Here is a 22,028-nt window from a genome sequence, read left to right on the forward strand (position 1 = left end):
ACTATGGGACCACGCAGCCGTCATACCGCTCAAGAAGGAGACGCGTTGTCTCCTAGAGATGAACGTACTTTGGTGCGAAAAGTGCAAATCGATCCCAGAACAACAGCAAAGGACCTTGTGAAAATGCTGAAGGAAACCGGTACAAAAGTATCTATATCCCCAGTCAAACGAGTCATATATCGACATATCCTGAAAGGCCGCTCAGCAAGGACGAAGCCACTGCTCAAAAACCGACATAAAAAAAGCCAGGCTACGGTTTGCAACTGTACATGGGGACAAAGCTTGTACTTTTTGGAGAAATGTCCTCTGGTCCGATTAAACAAAAATGTAACTGTTTGGCCATAATGACCATCATTATGTTTGGAGGAAAAACGGGGAGGCTTGCAAGCCGAAGAACACCATCCCCACCGTGAAGCACGGGGGTGGCAGCATAATGTTGAGGGGGTGCTTTGTTGCAGGAGGGACTGGTGCACTTCACAAAATAGATGTCATCACGACGGAGGAAAATTATGTGAATATATTGAAGCAACATCTCAAGACAGTCTGGAAGTTAAAGCTTGGTCGCATATGGGTCTTCCAAATGGACAATGACCCCAAGCATACTTCCAAAGTTGTGGCAAAATGGCTTAAGGACATCAAAGTCAAGGTATTGGAGTGGCCATCACAAAGCCCTGACCTCAATCCCATAGAAAATTTGTGGGCAGAACTGAAAAAGCGTGTGCGAGCAAGGAGGCCTACAAACCTGACTCAGTTACACCAGCTCTGTCAGGAGGAATGGGCCAAAATTCACCCAACTTATAGTGGGAAGCTTGTGGAAGGCTACCCGAAACATTTGACCCAAGTGAAACAATTTAAAGGCAATGCTACCAAATACTAATTTAGTGTATGTAAACTTCTGACCCACTGGGAATGTGATCAAAGAAATAAAAGCTGAAATAAAACACTCTCTCTACTATTATTCTGACATTTCGCAAGTGGTGATCCTAACTGACCTAAAACAGGGAATATTTACTTGGATTAAATGTCAAGAATTGTGAAAAACTGAATTTAAATGTATTTGGCTAAGGTGTATGTAAACTTCCGACTTCAACTGTACATACACACGCTACATGATCAAAAGTGTGTGGACACCTGCTCTAACATGTCATTCCAACATCTCTGGCATTAATATGGAGTTGGTCCCCCCTTTACTGCTATAACGGCCTCCACTTTTCTGGGAAGGCTTTCCAATAGATGTTGGAACATTGCTGCTATAACAGCCTCCAACCTTCTGGGAAGGCTTTCCACTAGATGGGGCGGCAGGGTAGCCTAGTGGTTAAGAGCGTTGGAAGGTTGCAAGTTCAAACCCCCGAGCTGACAAGGTACAAATCTGTCGTTCTGCCCCTGAACAGGCAGTTAACCCACTGTTCCTAGGCCGTCATTGAAAATAAGAATTTGTTCTTAACTGACTTGCCTAGTTAAATAAAGGTTAAATAAAGGTAAAATAAAATGTTGGAACATTGCTGCTATAACGGCCTCTTCTGGGAAGGCTTTCCACTAGATGTTGGAACATTGCTGCTATAACAGCACTCTTCTGGGAAGGCTTTCCACTAGATGTTGGAACATTGCTGCTATAACAGCCCCCACTCTTCTGGGAAGGCGTTCCACTAGATACTGGAACATTGCTGCTATAACAGCCTCCAATCTTCTGGGAAGGCGTTCCACTAGATACTGGAACATTGCTGCTATAACAGCCTCCACTCTTCTGGGAAGGCTTTCCACTAGATATTGGAACATTGCTACTATAACAGCCCCCACTCTTCTGGGAAGGCGTTCCACTAGATGTAGGAACATTGGAAGCAAGTCCCCGCTTCATTCGGCCACAAGAGCAATAGTGAGGTCGGGCACGGTTGTTGGGCGATTAGGCCTGACTCTTAGTCAGCATTCCAATTCATCCCAAAGGTGTTTGATGGGGTTGAGGTCGGGCTCTCAAGGCCAGTCAAGTTCTTCCATACCGATCAACAAACTATTTCTGTCTGACCTTGCTTTGTGCACAGGGGCGTTGTCATGCTGAAACAGGAAAGGGCCTTACCCAAACTGTTACGTCAAAGTTGGAAGCACAGAATCGTCTAGAATGTTATTGTATGCTGTAGCGTTAAGATGTCCCTTAACTGGAACTATCCCTCATCCACCAAACTTTACAGTTGGCACTTACGCATTCGGGCAGGTAGCGTTCTCCTGGCATCGCCAAACCCAAATTTGTCCCTTCAGAGTGTCAGATGGTGAAGGGTGATTCAAGACGCGTTTCCACTGCTCCAAAATCCAATGGCGGCGAGCTTTACACAATCCAGCCAACGCTTGGAAATGCACATGGTGATCTTAGGCTTGTTTGTGGCTGCCAACCCATTTCATGAAGCAAGCTCCAGACGAACAGTTCTTGTGCTGATGTTGCTTCCAGAGGCAGTTTGGAACTCGGTAGTGAGTGTTGCAACCGAGGACAGATCATTTAAACGCGCTACGCACTTCAGCACTCTGCGGTCCCGTTCTGTGAGCTTGTGTGGCCTGCCACTTCATGGCTGAGCCGTTGTTGCTCCTAGACGTTTCCACTTCACAATTACAGCACTTAGTGGATCAGGGCAGCTCTAGCAGGGCAGAAATCTGGCGAACTGACTAGTTGGAAATGATGGTGCACGTTGAAAGTCGCTGAGTTCTTCAGTAAGACCATTCTACTGCCAATGTTTGTCTATGGAGACTGTATGGCTGTATGCTCGATTTTATACACCGTCAGCAACAGGTGTGGCTAAAATAGCCTAATTCACTCATTTGAAGGGTGTCCACATACCTTTGACCATGTTATGTACGCATGTTGATAGTTACTGTAAGTGATACTATAATTAAGCAATAAGGCCCAAAGGGGTGTCAATATACCACGGCTAATATATATACCAATATACCACGGCTAATATATATACCAATATACCACGGCTAATATATATACCAATATACCACGGCTAATATATATACCAATATACCACGGCTAATATATATACCAATATACCACGGCTAATATATATACCAATATACCACGGCTAATATATATACCAATATACCACGGCTAATATACAGTGCCTTGCGAAAGTATTCGGCCCCCTTGAACTTTGCGACCTTTTGCCACATTTCAGGCTTCAAACAAAGATATAAAACTGTATTTTTTTGTGAAGAATCAACAACAAGTGGGACACAATCATGAAGTGGAACGACATTTATTGGATATTTCAAACTTTTTTAACAAATCAAAAACGGAAAAATTGGGCGTGCAAAATAATTCATCCCCTTTACTTTCAGTGCAGCAAACTCTCTCCAGAAGTTCAGTGAGGATCTCTGAATGATCCAATGTTGACCTAAATGACTAATGATGATAAATACAATCCACCTGTGTGTAATCAAGTCTCCGTATAAATGCACCTGCACTGTGATAGTCTCAGAGGTCCGTCAAAAGCGCAAGAAAGCATCATGAAGAACAAGGAACACACCAGGCAGGTCCGAGATACTGTTGTAAAGAAGTTTAAAGCCGGATTTGGATACAAAAAGATTTCCCAAGCTTTAAACATCCCAAGGAGCACTGTGCAAGCGATAATATTGAAATGGAAGGAGTATCAGACCACTGCAAATCTACCAAGACCTGGCCGTCCCTCTAAACTTTCAGCTCATACAAGGAGAAGACTGATCAGAGATGCAGCCAAGAGGCCCATGATCACTCACTGAACTGCAGAGATCTACAGCTGAGGTGGGAGACTCTGTCCATAGGACAACAATCAGTCGTATATTGCACAAATCTGGCCTTTATGGAAGAGTGGCAAGAAGAAAGCCATTTCTTAAAGATATCCATAAAAAGTGTTGTTTAAAGTTTGCCACAAGCCACCTGGGAGACACACCAAACATGTGGAAGAAGGTGCTCTGGTCAGATGAAACCAAAATTGAACTTTTTGGCAACAATGCAAAATGTTATGTTTGGCGTAAAAGCAACACAGCTGAACACACCATCCCCACTGTCAAACATGGTGGTGGCAGCATCATGGTTTGGGCCTGCTTTTCTTCAGCAGGGACAGGGAAGATGGTTAAAATTGATGGGAAGATGGATGGAGCCAAATACAGGACCATTCTGAAAGAAAACCTGATGGAGTCTGCAAAAGACCTGAGACTGGGACGGAGATTTGTCTTCCAACAAGACAATGATCCAAAACATAAAGCAAAATCTACAATGGAATGGTTCAAAAATAAACATATCCAGGTGTTAGAATGGCCAAGTCAAAGTCCAGACCTGAATCCAATCCAGAATCTGTGGAAAGAACTGAAAACTGCTGTTCACAAATGCTCTCCATCCAACCTCACTGAGCTCGAGCTGTTTTGCAAGGAGGAATGGGAAAAAATGTCAGTCTCTCGATGTGCAAAACTGATAGAGACATACAGACTTACAGCTGTAATCGCAGCAAAAGGTGGCGCTACAAAGTATTAACTTAAGGGGGCTGAATAATTTTGCACGCCCAATTTTTCAGTTTTTGATTTGTTAAAAAAGTTTGAAATATCCAATAAATGTCGTTCCACTTCATGATTGTGTCCCACTTGTTGTTGATTCTTCACAAAAAAATACAGTTTTATATCTTTATGTTTGAAGCCTGAAATGTGGCAAAAGGTCGCAAAGTTCAAGGGGGCCGAATACTTTCGCAAGGCACTGTATATACCAATATACCACGGCTAATATATATACCAATATACCACGGCTAATATATATACCAATATACCACGGCTAATATATATACCAATATACCACGGCTAATATATATACCAATATACCACGGCTAATATATATACCAATATACCACGGCTAAGGGCTGTTCCTAGTCACGACACAACGGCTAACGGGTGGGGGATTGGCAGGACAGAGTTAGGGAAACCCTGGCTTTGAGGATACAATATGATCATGAGCTGTATATTCCAGCTCACCCTTCTTGAAGACCTTCCCTATCCCATTCTTCTGGAACCTGCTGCCCCTGTCTCCCTCCATGTAGGGGAAAACTCGGCCCTGGTGCGTCCAGAAGTAGTCCTTAGAACCAAAGAAGAAAACTGGGAACTCTCCGATCTCGTGGCGAAGGTGCTGGATGTTGGTGGGGATGTTCCGAGGGTGATGTATCTCTGCAGGCCACCACCTGGACAGGGTTAGGGTTAGTTAGGCCAAGGGAGAGAGGAGGCAGTGCTCTACACAAACATACTGCTGACTGACCCGTAGTCTCTGCTAGGTAAAGCTCCGCCATATCTCAGCTCACTGGTCACCATAGCAGCACCTACCCATAGCACGCGCTCCAGCAGGTATATCTCACTGGACACCCCCAAAGCCAATTCTTCCTTTGGCCGCCTCTCCTTCCAGTTCTCTGCTGCCAATGACTGGAACGAACTGCAAAACTCTCTGAAGCTGGACACACTTACCTCCCTCACTAGCTTTAAGCACCAGATGTCAGAGCAGCTCACAGATCACTGAAACTGTACATAGCCCATCTGTAAACAACCAATCTATCTACCTCATCCCCATACTGTATATATTTATTTATCTTGCTCCTTTGCACCCCAGTATCTCTACTTGCACATTCATTAATCTTCTGCACATCTACCATTCCAGTGTTTAAATGCTATATTGTAATTACTTCGCCACCATGGCCTATTATTATCCTACCTCATTTGCACATGCTGTATATAGATTTTTCTACTGTATTATTGATTGTTTGTTTATTCCATGTGTAACTCTGTGTTGTTGTATGTGTTGAACTGCTGTGTTTTATCTTGGCCAGGTCGCAGTTGTAAATGATAACTTGTTCTCAACTAGCCTACCTGGTTAAATAAAGGTGAAATAAAAAATTAAATGTAAAAAAGTTGGCCAGGTCTCTGCACTGACCTGTAGTTGCCCAGCTTGACCCAGATGATGTCTCTGTATTTGGGTTTCTTTCCGGCGCGGCAGTCGTTACAGAACCAGCTGCCATCCGGCATGGCGATGTTCAGACAGTCTGGATGGAACGCTGCTGGACACGACTCACAGCACAGGAGCTGGCCACCTACACACACACAGACTTAGAACACAAGGCAACACGTCTCTCCTGCTTGGACTACAGACTAACTACTGTTCAGAACACAATTGTGTAGCTGACATGTGAGTGGTGGTTTCTGCTCTGACATGCACTGTCAACTGTGGGACATTACATAGACAGGTGTGTCTTTCCAAATCATGTCCAATCAATAGAATTTACCACAGGTGCACTCCAAAACAATTGCAGAAACATCTAAAGGATGATCAATAGAAAGGATGCACCTGAGCTCTATTTAGTCTCATAGCAAAGGGTCTGAATACTTATGTAAATAAGGAATCTGTTTTTTGTGCTTTGTCATTATGGGGTATTGTGATGTCATTGTGGGGTATTGTGATGTCATTGTGGGGTATTGTGATGTCATTATGGGGTATTGTTTGTAGATTGATGAGGGGGGGGGGGGGGAGTCAAGGGGTCTGAATGCACTCTATATGCTACTGCGCGACAACAACAAAAAGACCTGTCGACCAACAGTCTATTGACCAAACAATGGACAAGTTGACTAGTTAGTGGCTGTTCATCTGTGTAGTTGTGCATCTGTACCTTTGGAGCAGACGAAGCACCAGCTGACGTTGACATGCGAGTGGTGGCTGTAGCCCTTCTTGGGTGAGAAATGGTTGGTGCAGATGATGGTGGTGGGGGTCAACATCTCACTGCCAGCCGCAACACACACCTCTCCTGTATGGTACGCCACCGGACAGCGCAGGCAACGCATCAGCTTACCTACAATACACCACGATATTAACACACCTGACATCAGCTTACCTACAATACACCATTATAAACCTCTTTATCCTACCCCCTCCTTTTTCGAACATTGATAAAAATCGCGCAACATTTCAGCGTCCTGCTACTCATGCCAGGAATATAGTATATGCATATGATTAGTATGTGTGGATAGAAAACACTCTGAAGTTTCTAAAACTGGTTAAATCACGGCTGTGACTATAACAGAGCGTGTGTTTCATCGAAAAGCGCAAGAAAAACTGGTCACTGAAATCTGAAAAAAGTATCCATGCGCCCCTTTCATGGATTGTTTAAAGGAAACCAAATTTAATATGGAGACGGATGCAATTCCTACAGCTTCCACACGATGTCGCCAAAAACGTCATTTTCATTTTCTATCTCAAAAATCCTTTGAGACATTACCAATAGATCCGTCATTCCATCCAGCCTACCTCAATCGATTTTGGAAGATTGAAAAATTGACACTGTTTTCTTGTGTAGCTGCTATTGAATACAGATCGCCTAGTGATCAATTTGATCGCTTATTAACGTTTACAAATACCTAAAGTTGGGTTATAAAAGTAGGTTGAAGTGTTTTGTCAAAGAATATAGGCAACTTATATAATTTTTAAACATGACGTTGCGTGTTGGAAGAGAGCTTTTTTCCTGATGCAGACAGGCTATACAAATTGATATTTTGGGCATTCATGGACGGATTTAATCGGGAAAAAGACCAATTTGTGATGTTTATGGGACATATAGGAGTGCCAACAAAGAATATCATCAAAGGTAATGAATGTTTTATATTTTATTTCTGCGTTTTTGTGTAGCGCCGGCTACGCTAATTATTTTGTTTACGTCCCCTTCAGGTATATTGGGGTGTTGCATGCTATCAGATAATAGCTTCTCATGCTTTCGCCGAAAAGCATTTTAAAAATCTGACTTGTTGGCTAGAATCACAACGAGTGTAGCTTTAATTCAATACCCTGCATGTGTATTTTAATGAACGTTTGAGTTTTAACGAGTACATTTAGCGTAGCACATTTGCATTTCCAGGTGTGTAGTTGAGACATCTGCGTCTCAGGTAGGAGCAAGAAGTTAACACACCTGACATCAGCTTACCTACAATACACCATGATATTAACACACCTGACATCAGCTTACCTACAATACACCACATGATATTAACACAACTGACATCATAGACCATGGACAGTCAGATCTCTAGGGCTGTCCCCCCTCCCTCCCAAAATAAATGTTGGTCGACCGAGAGTTCTGTGTCTAAAGCTGATTTTTTTCCCCCCCAGACCAATAAATTTTAAAACATTAATTGTTCCACCCTGTGTTTTTGAATAAAATAAACTATTTGCACTGAGCATGTCGGACGCTTTAAGCACACTGTTTGATTGAATAATTAAGACACCCAAATGACTCAAGATGGCCATGCTGTGTAAAAAAGAAAAAGACCGCAGGTGCCTGTGTGATTGGTGCCCATAGTCTCTCTCCTCCCTTCTGCAGTGGAAAGACGGCAGGTGTTTATCAGTTGTCCATGCTGAAGCTGCAACAATTTCAGCCATGTTTTTTACTTGTTTCACTGACTGAAAAGTAAATTTTTCAGAAATCCCTCATTTGTTTAGGAAAAACATTCCCTCAATGTAAAACATGTAAGCGTCGCACGCATGTGACCAATAAAGACTGACCTATAGCCTATCATCGCATCAATAAAAAAAAATATAAACTCTGAACACTAACAACCAAATGGATGAAGAGGAAGTGAAAAACTAACTGGAAACAGGCAAATATCATGATGTATTGTAGGCCTCCAGCTCCATGGTGGTTCTACAAGGCTGCTATAAGGAGGAGATCCAGACAAAGGAGGGTAAAGGAGCAGGCCTCCAGCTCCATGGTGGTTTTACAAGGCTGCTGTAAGGAGGAGATCCAGACAAAGGAGGGTAAAGGAGCAGGCCTCCAGCTCCATGGTGGTTCTATAAGGCTATATACCAACATGCTTCAAGCAGACCACCATAGCCCCTGTGCCCAGAACACAAAGGCAACCTGCCTAAATGACTACAAACCCGTAGCACTCACGTTCGTAGCCACAAAGTGCTTTGAAAGGCTTGTAATGGCTCACATCAACACCATTATCCCAGAAACCCTAGACCCACTCCAATTTGCATACCGCCCAAACAGATCCACAGATGAAGCAATCTCTATTGCACTCCTCACTGGACTCTACCCACACACCCTCACTGGACTCTACCCACACACCCTCACTGGACTCTACCCACACACCCTCACTGGACTCTACCCACACACCCTCACTGGACTCTACCCACACACCCTCACTGGACTCTACCCACACACCCTCGCTGGACTCTACCCACACACACACACTCGCTGGACTCTACCCACACACACACACTCGCTGGACTCTACCCACACACACACACACTCGCTGGACTCTACCCACACACACACACTCGCTGGACTCTACCCACACACACCCTCGCTGGACTCTACCCACACACCCTCGCTGGACTCTACCCACACACCCTCGCTGGACTCTACCCACACACCCTCGCTGGACTCTACCAATACACCCTCGCTGGACTCTACCCACACACACACACTCGCTGGACTCTACCCACACACACACACTCGCTGGACTCTACCCACACACACACACTCGCTGGACTCTACCCACACACACACACACACTCAATTGGACTCTACCCACACACACACACACACTCACTGGACTCTACCCCCACACACACACACACACTCACTGGACTCTACCCACACACACACACACTCACTGGACTCTACCCACACACACACACTCACTGGACTCCACCCACACTGGACTGTACCCCCCCACACACAGTCACTGGACTCTACCCACACACCCTCACTGGACTCTACCCACACACACCCTCACTGGACTCTACCCACACACCCTCACTGGACTCTACCCACACCCTCACTGGACTCTACCCCCACACACACACACACACTCACTGGACTCTACCCACACACCCTCACTGGACTCTACCCACACCCTCACTGGACTCTACCCACACACCCTCACTGGACTCTACCCACACACCCTCACTGGACTCTACCCACACACCCTCACTGGACTCTACCCACACACCCTCACTGGACTCTACCCACACACCCTCACTGGACTCTACCCACACACCCTCACTGGACTCTACCCACACACCCTCACTGGACTCTACCCACACACCCTCACTGGACTCTACCCACACCCTCACTGGACTCTACCCACACACCCTCACTGGACTCTACCCACACACCCTCACTGGACTCTACCCACACACCCTCACTGGACTCTACCCACACACCCTCACTGGACTCTACCCACACACACACTCGCTGGACTCTACCCACACACCCTCACTGGACTCTACCCACACACACACTCGCTGGACTCTACCCACACACACACCCTCGCTGGACTGTACCCACACACCCTCGCTGGACTCTACCAATACACCCTCGCTGGACTCTACCCACACACCCTCACTGGACTCTACCCACACACACACACTCGCTGGACTCTACCCACACACACACACTCGCTGGACTCTACCCACACACACACACTCACTGGACTCTACCCACACACACACTCACTGGACTCTACCCACACACACACACACACACACACACACTCACTGGACTCTACCCACACACACACACACACACACACACTCACTGGACTCTACCCACACACACACACACACACACACACTCACTGGACTCTACCCACACACACACACACTCACTGGACTCTACCCACACACACACACTCACTGGACTCCACCCACACTGGACTGTACCCCCCCACACACAGTCACTGGACTCTACCCACACACCCTCACTGGACTCTACCCACACACACCCTCACTGGACTCTACCCACACACCCTCACTGGACTCTACCCACACCCTCACTGGACTCTACCCCCACACACACACACACACTCACTGGACTCTACCCACACACCCTCACTGGACTCTACCCACACACCCTCACTGGACTCTACCCACACACCCTCACTGGACTCTACCCACACACCCTCACTGGACTCTACCCACACACCCTCACTGGACTCTACCCACACACCCTCACTGGACTCTACCCACACACCCTCACTGGACTCTACCCACACACCCTCACTGGACTCTACCCACACCCTCACTGGACTCTACCCACACACCCTCACTGGACTCTACCCACACACCCTCGCTGGACTCTACCCACACACCCTCGCTGGACTCTACCCACACACCCTCGCTGGACTCTACCAATACACCCTCGCTGGACTCTACCCACACACACACACTCGCTGGACTCTACCCACACACACACACTCGCTGGACTCTACCCACACACACACACTCGCTGGACTCTACCCACACACACACACACACTCAATTGGACTCTACCCACACACACACACACACTCACTGGACTCTACCCCCACACACACACACACACTCACTGGACTCTACCCACACACACACACACTCACTGGACTCTACCCACACACACACACTCACTGGACTCCACCCACACTGGACTGTACCCCCCCACACACAGTCACTGGACTCTACCCACACACCCTCACTGGACTCTACCCACACACACCCTCACTGGACTCTACCCACACACCCTCACTGGACTCTACCCACACCCTCACTGGACTCTACCCCCACACACACACACACACTCACTGGACTCTACCCACACACCCTCACTGGACTCTACCCACACCCTCACTGGACTCTACCCACACACCCTCACTGGACTCTACCCACACACCCTCACTGGACTCTACCCACACACCCTCACTGGACTCTACCCACACACCCTCACTGGACTCTACCCACACACCCTCACTGGACTCTACCCACACACCCTCACTGGACTCTACCCACACACCCTCACTGGACTCTACCCACACACCCTCACTGGACTCTACCCACACCCTCACTGGACTCTACCCACACACCCTCACTGGACTCTACCCACACACCCTCACTGGACTCTACCCACACACCCTCACTGGACTCTACCCACACACCCTCACTGGACTCTACCCACACACACACTCGCTGGACTCTACCCACACACCCTCACTGGACTCTACCCACACACACACTCGCTGGACTCTACCCACACACACACCCTCGCTGGACTGTACCCACACACCCTCGCTGGACTCTACCAATACACCCTCGCTGGACTCTACCCACACACCCTCACTGGACTCTACCCACACACACACACTCGCTGGACTCTACCCACACACACACACTCGCTGGACTCTACCCACACACACACACTCACTGGACTCTACCCACACACACACTCACTGGACTCTACCCACACACACACACACTCACTGGACTCTACCCACACACACACACACACACACACACACTCACTGGACTCTACCCACACACACACACACACACACACACTCACTGGACTCTACCCACACACACACACACACACACACACTCACTGGACTCTACCCACACACACACACACTCACTGGACTCTACCCACACACACACACTCACTGGACTCCACCCACACTGGACTGTACCCCCCCACACACAGTCACTGGACTCTACCCACACACCCTCACTGGACTCTACCCACACACACCCTCACTGGACTCTACCCACACACCCTCACTGGACTCTACCCACACCCTCACTGGACTCTACCCCCACACACACACACACACTCACTGGACTCTACCCACACACCCTCACTGGACTCTACCCACACACCCTCACTGGACTCTACCCACACACCCTCACTGGACTCTACCCACACACCCTCACTGGACTCTACCCACACACCCTCACTGGACTCTACCCACACACCCTCACTGGACTCTACCCACACACCCTCACTGGACTCTACCCACACCCTCACTGGACTCTACCCACACACCCTCACTGGACTCTACCCACACACCCTCACTGGACTCTACCCACACACCCTCACTGGACTCTACCCACACACCCTCACTGGACTCTACCCACACACACACTCGCTGGACTCTACCCACACACCCTCACTGGACTCTACCCACACACACACTCGCTGGACTCTACCCACACACACACCCTCGCTGGACTGTACCCACACACCCTCGCTGGACTCTACCAATACACCCTCGCTGGACTCTACCCACACACCCTCACTGGACTCTACCCACACACACACACTCGCTGGACTCTACCCACACACACACACTCGCTGGACTCTACCCACACACACACTCACTGGACTCTACCCACACACACACACACACACACTCACTGGACTCTACCCACACACACACACACACACTCACTGGACTCTACCCACACACACACACACACACACACACTCACTGGACTCTACCCACACACCCTCACTGGACTCTACCCACACACCCTCACTGGACTCTACCCACACACCCTCACTGGACTCTACCCACACCCTCACTGGACTCTACCCACACACCCTCACTGGACTCTACCCACACACCCTCACTGGACTCTACCCACACACCCTCACTGGACTCTACCCACACACACACTCGCTGGACTCTACCCACACACCCTCACTGGACTCTACCCACACACACACTCGCTGGACTCTACCCACACACACACCCTCGCTGGACTGTACCCACACACCCTCGCTGGACTCTACCAATACACCCTCGCTGGACTCTACCCACACACCCTCACTGGACTCTACCCACACACACACACTCGCTGGACTCTACCCACACACACACACACACTCGCTGGACTCTACCCACACACACACACTCACTGGACTCTACCCACACACACACTCACTGGACTCTACCCACACACACACACACACACACTCACTGGACTCTACCCACACACACACACACACACACACACACACACACACACTCACTGGACTCTACCCACACACACACACACACACACACACTCACTGGACTCTACCCACACACACACACACACACACACACTCACTGGACTCTACCCACACACACACACACTCACTGGACTCTACCCACACACACACACTCACTGGACTCCACCCACACTGGACTGTACCCCCCCACACACAGTCACTGGACTCTACCCACACACCCTCACTGGACTCTACCCACACACACCCTCACTGGACTCTACCCACACACCCTCACTGGACTCTACCCACACCCTCACTGGACTCTACCCCCACACACACACACACACACACTCACTGGACTCTACCCACACACCCTCACTGGACTCTACCCACACCCTCACTGGACTCTACCCACACACCCTCACTGGACTCTACCCACACACCCTCACTGGACTCTACCCACACACCCTCACTGGACTCTACCCACACACCCTCACTGGACTCTACCCACACACCCTCACTGGACTCTACCCACACACCCTCACTGGACTCTACCCACACCCTCACTGGACTCTACCCACACACCCTCACTGGACTCTACCCACACACCCTCACTGGACTCTACCCACACACCCTCACTGGACTCTACCCACACACCCTCACTGGACTCTACCCACACACCCTCACTGGACTCTACCCACACACCCTCACTGGACTCTACCCACACACACACTCGCTGGACTCTACCCACACACCCTCACTGGACTCTACCCACACACACACTCGCTGGACTCTACCCACACACACACCCTCGCTGGACTGTACCCACACACCCTCGCTGGACTCTACCAATACACCCTCGCTGGACTCTACCCACACACCCTCACTGGACTCTACCCACACACACACACTCGCTGGACTCTACCCACACACACACACTCGCTGGACTCTACCCACACACACACACTCACTGGACTCTACCCACACACACACTCACTGGACTCTACCCACACACACACACACACACACTCACTGGACTCTACCCACACACACACACACACACACACACACACACACTCACTGGACTCTACCCACACACACACACACACACACACACTCACTGGACTCTACCCACACACCCTCACTGGACTCTACCCACACACACCCTCACTGGACTCTACCCACACACACACTCACTGGACTCTACCCACACACACACTCACTGGACTCTACCCACACTGGACTCTACCCCCACACACACACACACACACTCACTGGACTCTACCCACACACACACACACACACACACACACACTCACTGGACTCTACCCACACACACACACTCACTGGACTCTACCCACACACACACTGGACTCTACCCACACACACACTCACTGGACTCTACCCACACACACACTCACTGGACTCTACCCACACACACACACTCACTGGACTCTACCCACACACACTGGACTCTACCCACACACACACTCACTGGACTCTACCCACACACACTCACTGGACTCTACCCACACACACTGGACTCTACCCACACACACACTCACTCGCCTCTACCCACACACACACTCACTCGCCTCTACCCACACACACACTCACTCGCCTCTACCCACACACACACTCACTCGCCTCTACCCACACACACTCACTCGCCTCTACCCACACACTCACTCGTCTCTACCCACACACTCACTCGTCTCTACCCACACACTCACTCGCCTCTACCCACACACTCACTCGCCTCTACCCACACACTCACTCGCCTCTACCCACACACTCACTCGCCTCTACCCACACACTCACTCGCCTCTACCCACACACTCACTCGCCTCTACCCACACACTCACTTGCCTCTACCCACACACTCACTTGCCTCTACCCACACACTCACTTGCCTCTACCCACACACTCACTTGCCTCTACCCACACACACACACTCACTCGCCTCTACCCACACACACACACTCACTCGCCTCTACCCACATACACACACTCACTCGCCTCTACCCACACACACACACTCACTCGCCTATACCCACACACTCACTTGCCTCTACCCACACACTCACTTGCCTCTACCCACACACTCACTTGCCTCTACCCACACACTCACTTGCCTCTACCCACACACACACTTGCCTCTACCCACACACACACTTGCCTCTACACACACACACTCACTGGACTCTACCCACACACACACACTCACTCGCCTCTACCCACACACACACACACTCACTTGCCTCTACCCACACACACACACACACTCACTCGCCTCTACCCACACACTCACTCACTCGCCTCTACCCACACACTCACTCACTCGCCTCTACCCACACACACACTCACTCGCCTCTACCCACACACACACTCACTCACTCGCCTCTACCCACACACTCACTCACTCGCCTCTACCCACACACTCACTCACTCGCCTCTACCCACACACTCACTCACTCGCCTCTACCCACACACTCACTCACTCGCCTCTACCCACACACTCACTCGCCTCTACCCACACACACACTGGACTCTACCCACACACACACTCACTGGACTCTACCCACACACACTGGACTCTACCCACACACACTCACTGGACTCTACCCACACACCCACACACTCACTTGCCTCTACCCACACACTCACTCGCCTCTACCCACACACACACACACTCACTCGCCTCTACCCACACACACACTCGCCTCTACCCACACACACACTCACTCGCCTCTACACACACACACACTCACTCGCCTCTACACACACACACACTCACTCGCCTCTACACACACACACACTCACTCGCCTCTACACACACACTCACTCGCCTCTACCCACACACTCACTCGCCTCTACCCACACACTCACTCGCCTCTACCCACACACTCACTCGCCTCTACCCACACACTCACTCGCCTCTACCCACACACTCACTCGCCTCTACCCACACACTCACTCGCCTCTACCCACACACTCACTCGCCTCTACCCACACACTCACTCGCCTCTACCCACACACTCACTCGCCTCTACCCACACACTCACTCGCCTCTACCCACACACACACTCGCCTCTACCCACACACTCACTGGACTCTACCCACACACACACACTCACTCACTCGCCTCTACCCACACACTCACTCGCCTCTACCCACACACTCACTCGCCTCTACCCACACACTCACTCGCCTCTACCCACACACTCACTCGCCTCTACCCACACACTCACTCGCCTCTACCCACACACTCACTCGCTTCTACCCACACACTCACTCGCCTCTACCCACACACTCACTGGACTCTACCCACACACACACACTCACTCACTTGCCTCTACCCACACACACACACACTCACTCGCCTCTACCCACACACTCACTCGCCTCTACCCACACACTCACTCGCCTCTACCCACACACTCACTCGCCTCTACCCACACACTCACTCGCCTCTACCCACACACTCACTCGCCTCTACCCACACACTCACTCGCCTCTACCCACACACTCACTCGCCTCTACCCACACACTCACTGGACTCTACCCACACACACACACTCACTCACTTGCCTCTACCCACACACACACACACACTCACTCGCCTCTACCCACACACTCACTCGCCTCTACCCACACACTCACTCGCCTCTACCCACACACTCACTCGCCTCTACCCACACACTCACTCGCCTCTACCCACACACTCACTCGCCTCTACCCACACACTCACTCGCCTCTACCCACACACTCACTGGACTCTACCCACACACACACACTCACTCACTTGCCTCTACCCACACACACACTCACTCGCCTCTACCCACACACACACACACTCACTCGCCTCTACCCACACACACACTCACTCGCCTCTACCCACACACTCACTCGCCTCTACCCACACACTCACTCGCCTCTACCCACACACTCACTCGCCTCTACCCACACACACTCACTCGCCTCTACCCACACACACACTCACTCGCCTCTACCCACACACACACTCACTCGCCTCTACCCACACACACTCACTCGCCTCTACCCACACACACTCACTCGCCTCTACCCACACACACACTCACTCGCCTCTACCCACACACACACTCACTCGCCTCTACCCACACACACACTCACTCGCCTCTACCCACACACACACTCACTCGCCTCTACCCACACACACACTCACTCGCCTCTACCCACACACACACTCACTCGCCTCTACCCACACACACACTCACTCGCCTCTACCCACACACACACTCACTCGCCTCTACCCACACACACACTCACTCGCCTCTACCCACACACACACTTGCCTCTACCCACACACTCACTTGCCTCTACCCACACACTCACTTGCCTCTACCCACACACTCACTTGCCTCTACCCACACACTCACTTGCCTCTACCCACACACTCACTTGCCTCTACCCACACACTCACTTGCCTCTACCCACACACTCACTTGCCTCTACCCACACACTCACTTGCCTCTACCCACACACACACACTCACTGGACTCTACCCACACACACACACTCACTGGACTCTACCCACACACACTCACTTGCCTCTACCCACACACACTCACTTGCCTCTACCCACACACTCACTTGCCTCTACCCACACACACACACACACACTCACTTGCCTCTACCCACACACACACACTCACTTGCCACTACCCACACACACACACACTCACTTGCCTCTACCCACACACACACTCACTGGACTCTACCCACACACACTTGCCTCTACCCACACACACACACTCACTTGCCTCTACCCACACACACACACTCACTTGCCTCTACCCACACACACACACTCACTTGCCTCTACCCACACACACACACTCACTTGTCTCTACCCACACACACACTCACTTGCCTCTACCCACACTCACTTGCCTCTACCCACACACTCACTTGCCTCTACCCACACACTCACTTGCCTCTACCCACACACTCACTTGCCTCTACCCACACACTCACTTGCCTCTACCCACACACACACACTCACTTGTCTCTACCCACACACACACTCATTTGCCTCTACCCACACACTCACTTGCCTCTACCCACACACTCACTTGCCTCTACCCACACACTTACTTGCCTCTACACACACACACTCACTGGACTCTACACACACACTCGCTTGCCTCTACCCACCCACACACACACACTCGCTTGCCTCTACCCACACACACTCGCTTGCCTCTACCCACACACACACACTCGCTTGCCTCTACCCACACACACACACTCGCTTGCCTCTACCCACACACACACACACTCGCTTGCCTCTACCCACACACACACACTCGCTTGCCTCTACCCACACACACACACTCGCTTGCCTCTACCCACACACACTCGCTTGCCTCTACCCACACACACACACACACACTCGCTTGCCTCTACCCACACACACACACTCGCTTGCCTCTACCCACACACACTCGCTTGCCTCTACCCACACACACTCGCTTGCCTCTACCCACACACATACACACTCGCTTGCCTCTACCCACACACACACACGCTTGCCTCTACCCACACACACACTCACTCGCCTGCCTCTACCCACACACACACTCACTCGCCTGCCTCTACCCACACACACACACTCACTCGCCTGCCTCTACCCACACACACACTCACTCGCCTGCCTCTACCCACACACACTCACTCGCCTGCCTCTACCCACACACACTCACTCGCCTGCCTCTACCCACACACACACACTCACTCGCCTGCCTCTACCCACACACACTCACTCGCCTGCCTCTACCGACACACACACTCACTCGCCTGCCTCTACCGACACACACACACACACACTCACTCGCCTGCCTCTACCCACACACACACTCACTCGCCTGCCTCTACCCACACACACACTCACTCGCCTGCCTCTACCCACACACACTCACTCGCCTGCCTCTACCCACACACACACTCACTCGCCTGCCTCTACCCACACACACACTCACTCGCCTGCCTCTACCCACACACACTCACTCGCCTGCCTCTACCGACACACACACTCACTCGCCTGCCTCTACCGACACACACACACACACTCACTCGCCTGCCTCTACCGACACACACACTCACTCGCCTGCCTCTACCCACCCACACACTCACTCGCCTGCCTCTACCCACCCACACACTCACCTGCCTCTACCCACCCACACACTCACTCGCCTGCCTCTACCCACCCACACACACTCACTCACTCGCCTGCCTCTACCGACACACACACACACACTCACTCGCCTGCCTCTACCGACACACACACACACACTCACTCGCCTGCCTCTACCGACACACACACACACACTCACTCGCCTGCCTCTACCGACACACACACACACACTCACTCGCCTGCCTCTACCGACACACACACACACACTCACTCGCCTGCCTCTACCGACACACACACACACACTCACTCGCCTGCCTCTACCGACACACACACACTCACTCGCCTGCCTCTACCGACACACACACACTCACTCGCCTGCCTCTACCGACACACACACTCACTCGCCTGCCTCTACCGACACACACACTCACTCGCCTGCCTCTACCGACACACACACTCACTCGCCTGCCTCTACCCACCCACACACTCACTCGCCTGCCTCTACCCACCCACACACTCACTCGCCTCTACCCACACACACACACTCACTCGCCTCTACCCACACACTCACTCGCCTCTACCCACACACTCACTCGCCTCTACCCACACACTCACTCGCCTCTACCCACACACACACTCGCCTCTACCCACACACACACTCGCCTCTACCCACACACACACTCGCCTCTACCCACACACACACTCGCCTCTACCCACACACACACACTCACTGGACTCTACCCACACACACACACTCACTCGCCTCTACACACACACACACACACTCACTCGCCTCTACCCACACACTCACTCACTCGCCTCTACCCACACACTCACTCACTCGCCTCTACCCACACACTCACTCACTCGCCTCTACCCACACACTCACTCACTCGCCTCTACCCACACACACACTCACTCGCCTCTACCCACACACACACTCACTCGCCTCTACCCACACACACACTCACTCGCCTCTACCCACACACACACTCACTCGCCTCTACCCACACACACACTCGCCTCTACCCACACACACACTCGCCTCTACCCACACACACACACTCACTGGACTCTACCCACACACACACACTCACTCGCCTCTACACACACACACACACACACACTCACTCGCCTCTACCCACACACTCACTCGCCTCTACCCACACACTCACTCACTCGCCTCTACCCACACACTCACTCACTCGCCTCTACACACACACACTCACTCACTCGCCTCTACCCACACACACACTCACTCACTCGCCTCTACCCACACACACACTCACTCACTCGCCTCTACCCACCCACACACTCACTCACTCGCCTCTACCCACCCACACACTCACTCACTCGCCTCTACCCACCCACACACTCACTCACTCGCCTCTACCCACCCACACACTCACTCACTCGCCTCTACCCACACACACACTCACTCACTCGCCTCTACCCACCCACACACACACACGCCTCTACCCCCACACACTGGACTCTACCCCCCCACACTGGACTCTACCCCCCCACACTGGACTCTACCCCCCCACACTGGACTCTACCCCCCCACACTGGACTCTACCCCCCCACACTGGACTCTACCCCCCCACACTGGACTCTACCCCCCCACACTGGACTCTACCCCCCCACACTGGACTCTACCCCCCCACACTGGACTCTACCCCCCCACACTGGACTCTACCCCCCCACACTGGACTCTACCCCCCCACACTGGACTCTACCCCCCCACACTGGACTCTACCCCCCCACACTGGACTCTACCCCCCCACACTGGACTCTACCCCCCCACACTGGACTCTACCCCCCCACACTGGACTCTACCCCCCCACACTGGACTCTACCCCCCCACACTGGACTCTACCCCCCCACACTGGACTCTAACCCCCCACACTGGACTCTAACCCCCCACACTGGACTCTAACCCCCCACACTGGACTCTAACCCCCCACACTGGACTCTAACCCCCCACACTGGACTCTAACCCCCCACACTGGACTCTACCCCCCCACACTGGACTCTACCCCCCCACACTGGACTCTACC

At 51.6% G+C, this 22,028-nt stretch overlaps 1 protein-coding gene across 5 annotated transcripts in view; it reads right to left on the reverse strand.

Annotated features, from left to right (window-relative positions):
* LOC110498309 (histone-lysine N-methyltransferase NSD2) overlaps positions 1-22,028 on the reverse strand; it is a 68,685-nt gene that overhangs the window by 25,747 nt on the left and 20,910 nt on the right. For all 5 annotated transcript variants that reach the window (XR_005037844.1, XM_036955443.1, XM_036955444.1 and 2 more), the window contains exons 12-14: positions 6,657-6,836; positions 5,927-6,083; positions 4,984-5,186 (exon numbers count right to left, since the gene is read on the reverse strand). Coding sequence is in view for 4 of the 5 variants with exons in the window: in XM_036955443.1 (XP_036811338.1) it covers positions 4,984-5,186; positions 5,927-6,083; positions 6,657-6,836 (540 nt within the window). In the remaining variant the exon portion in view is untranslated. The remainder of the gene's footprint in view (positions 1-4,983; positions 5,187-5,926; positions 6,084-6,656; positions 6,837-22,028) is intronic.

Source organism: Oncorhynchus mykiss, chromosome 19, assembly GCF_013265735.2.
Source record: "Oncorhynchus mykiss isolate Arlee chromosome 19, USDA_OmykA_1.1, whole genome shotgun sequence".
NCBI lineage: Eukaryota > Metazoa > Chordata > Actinopteri > Salmoniformes > Salmonidae > Oncorhynchus > Oncorhynchus mykiss.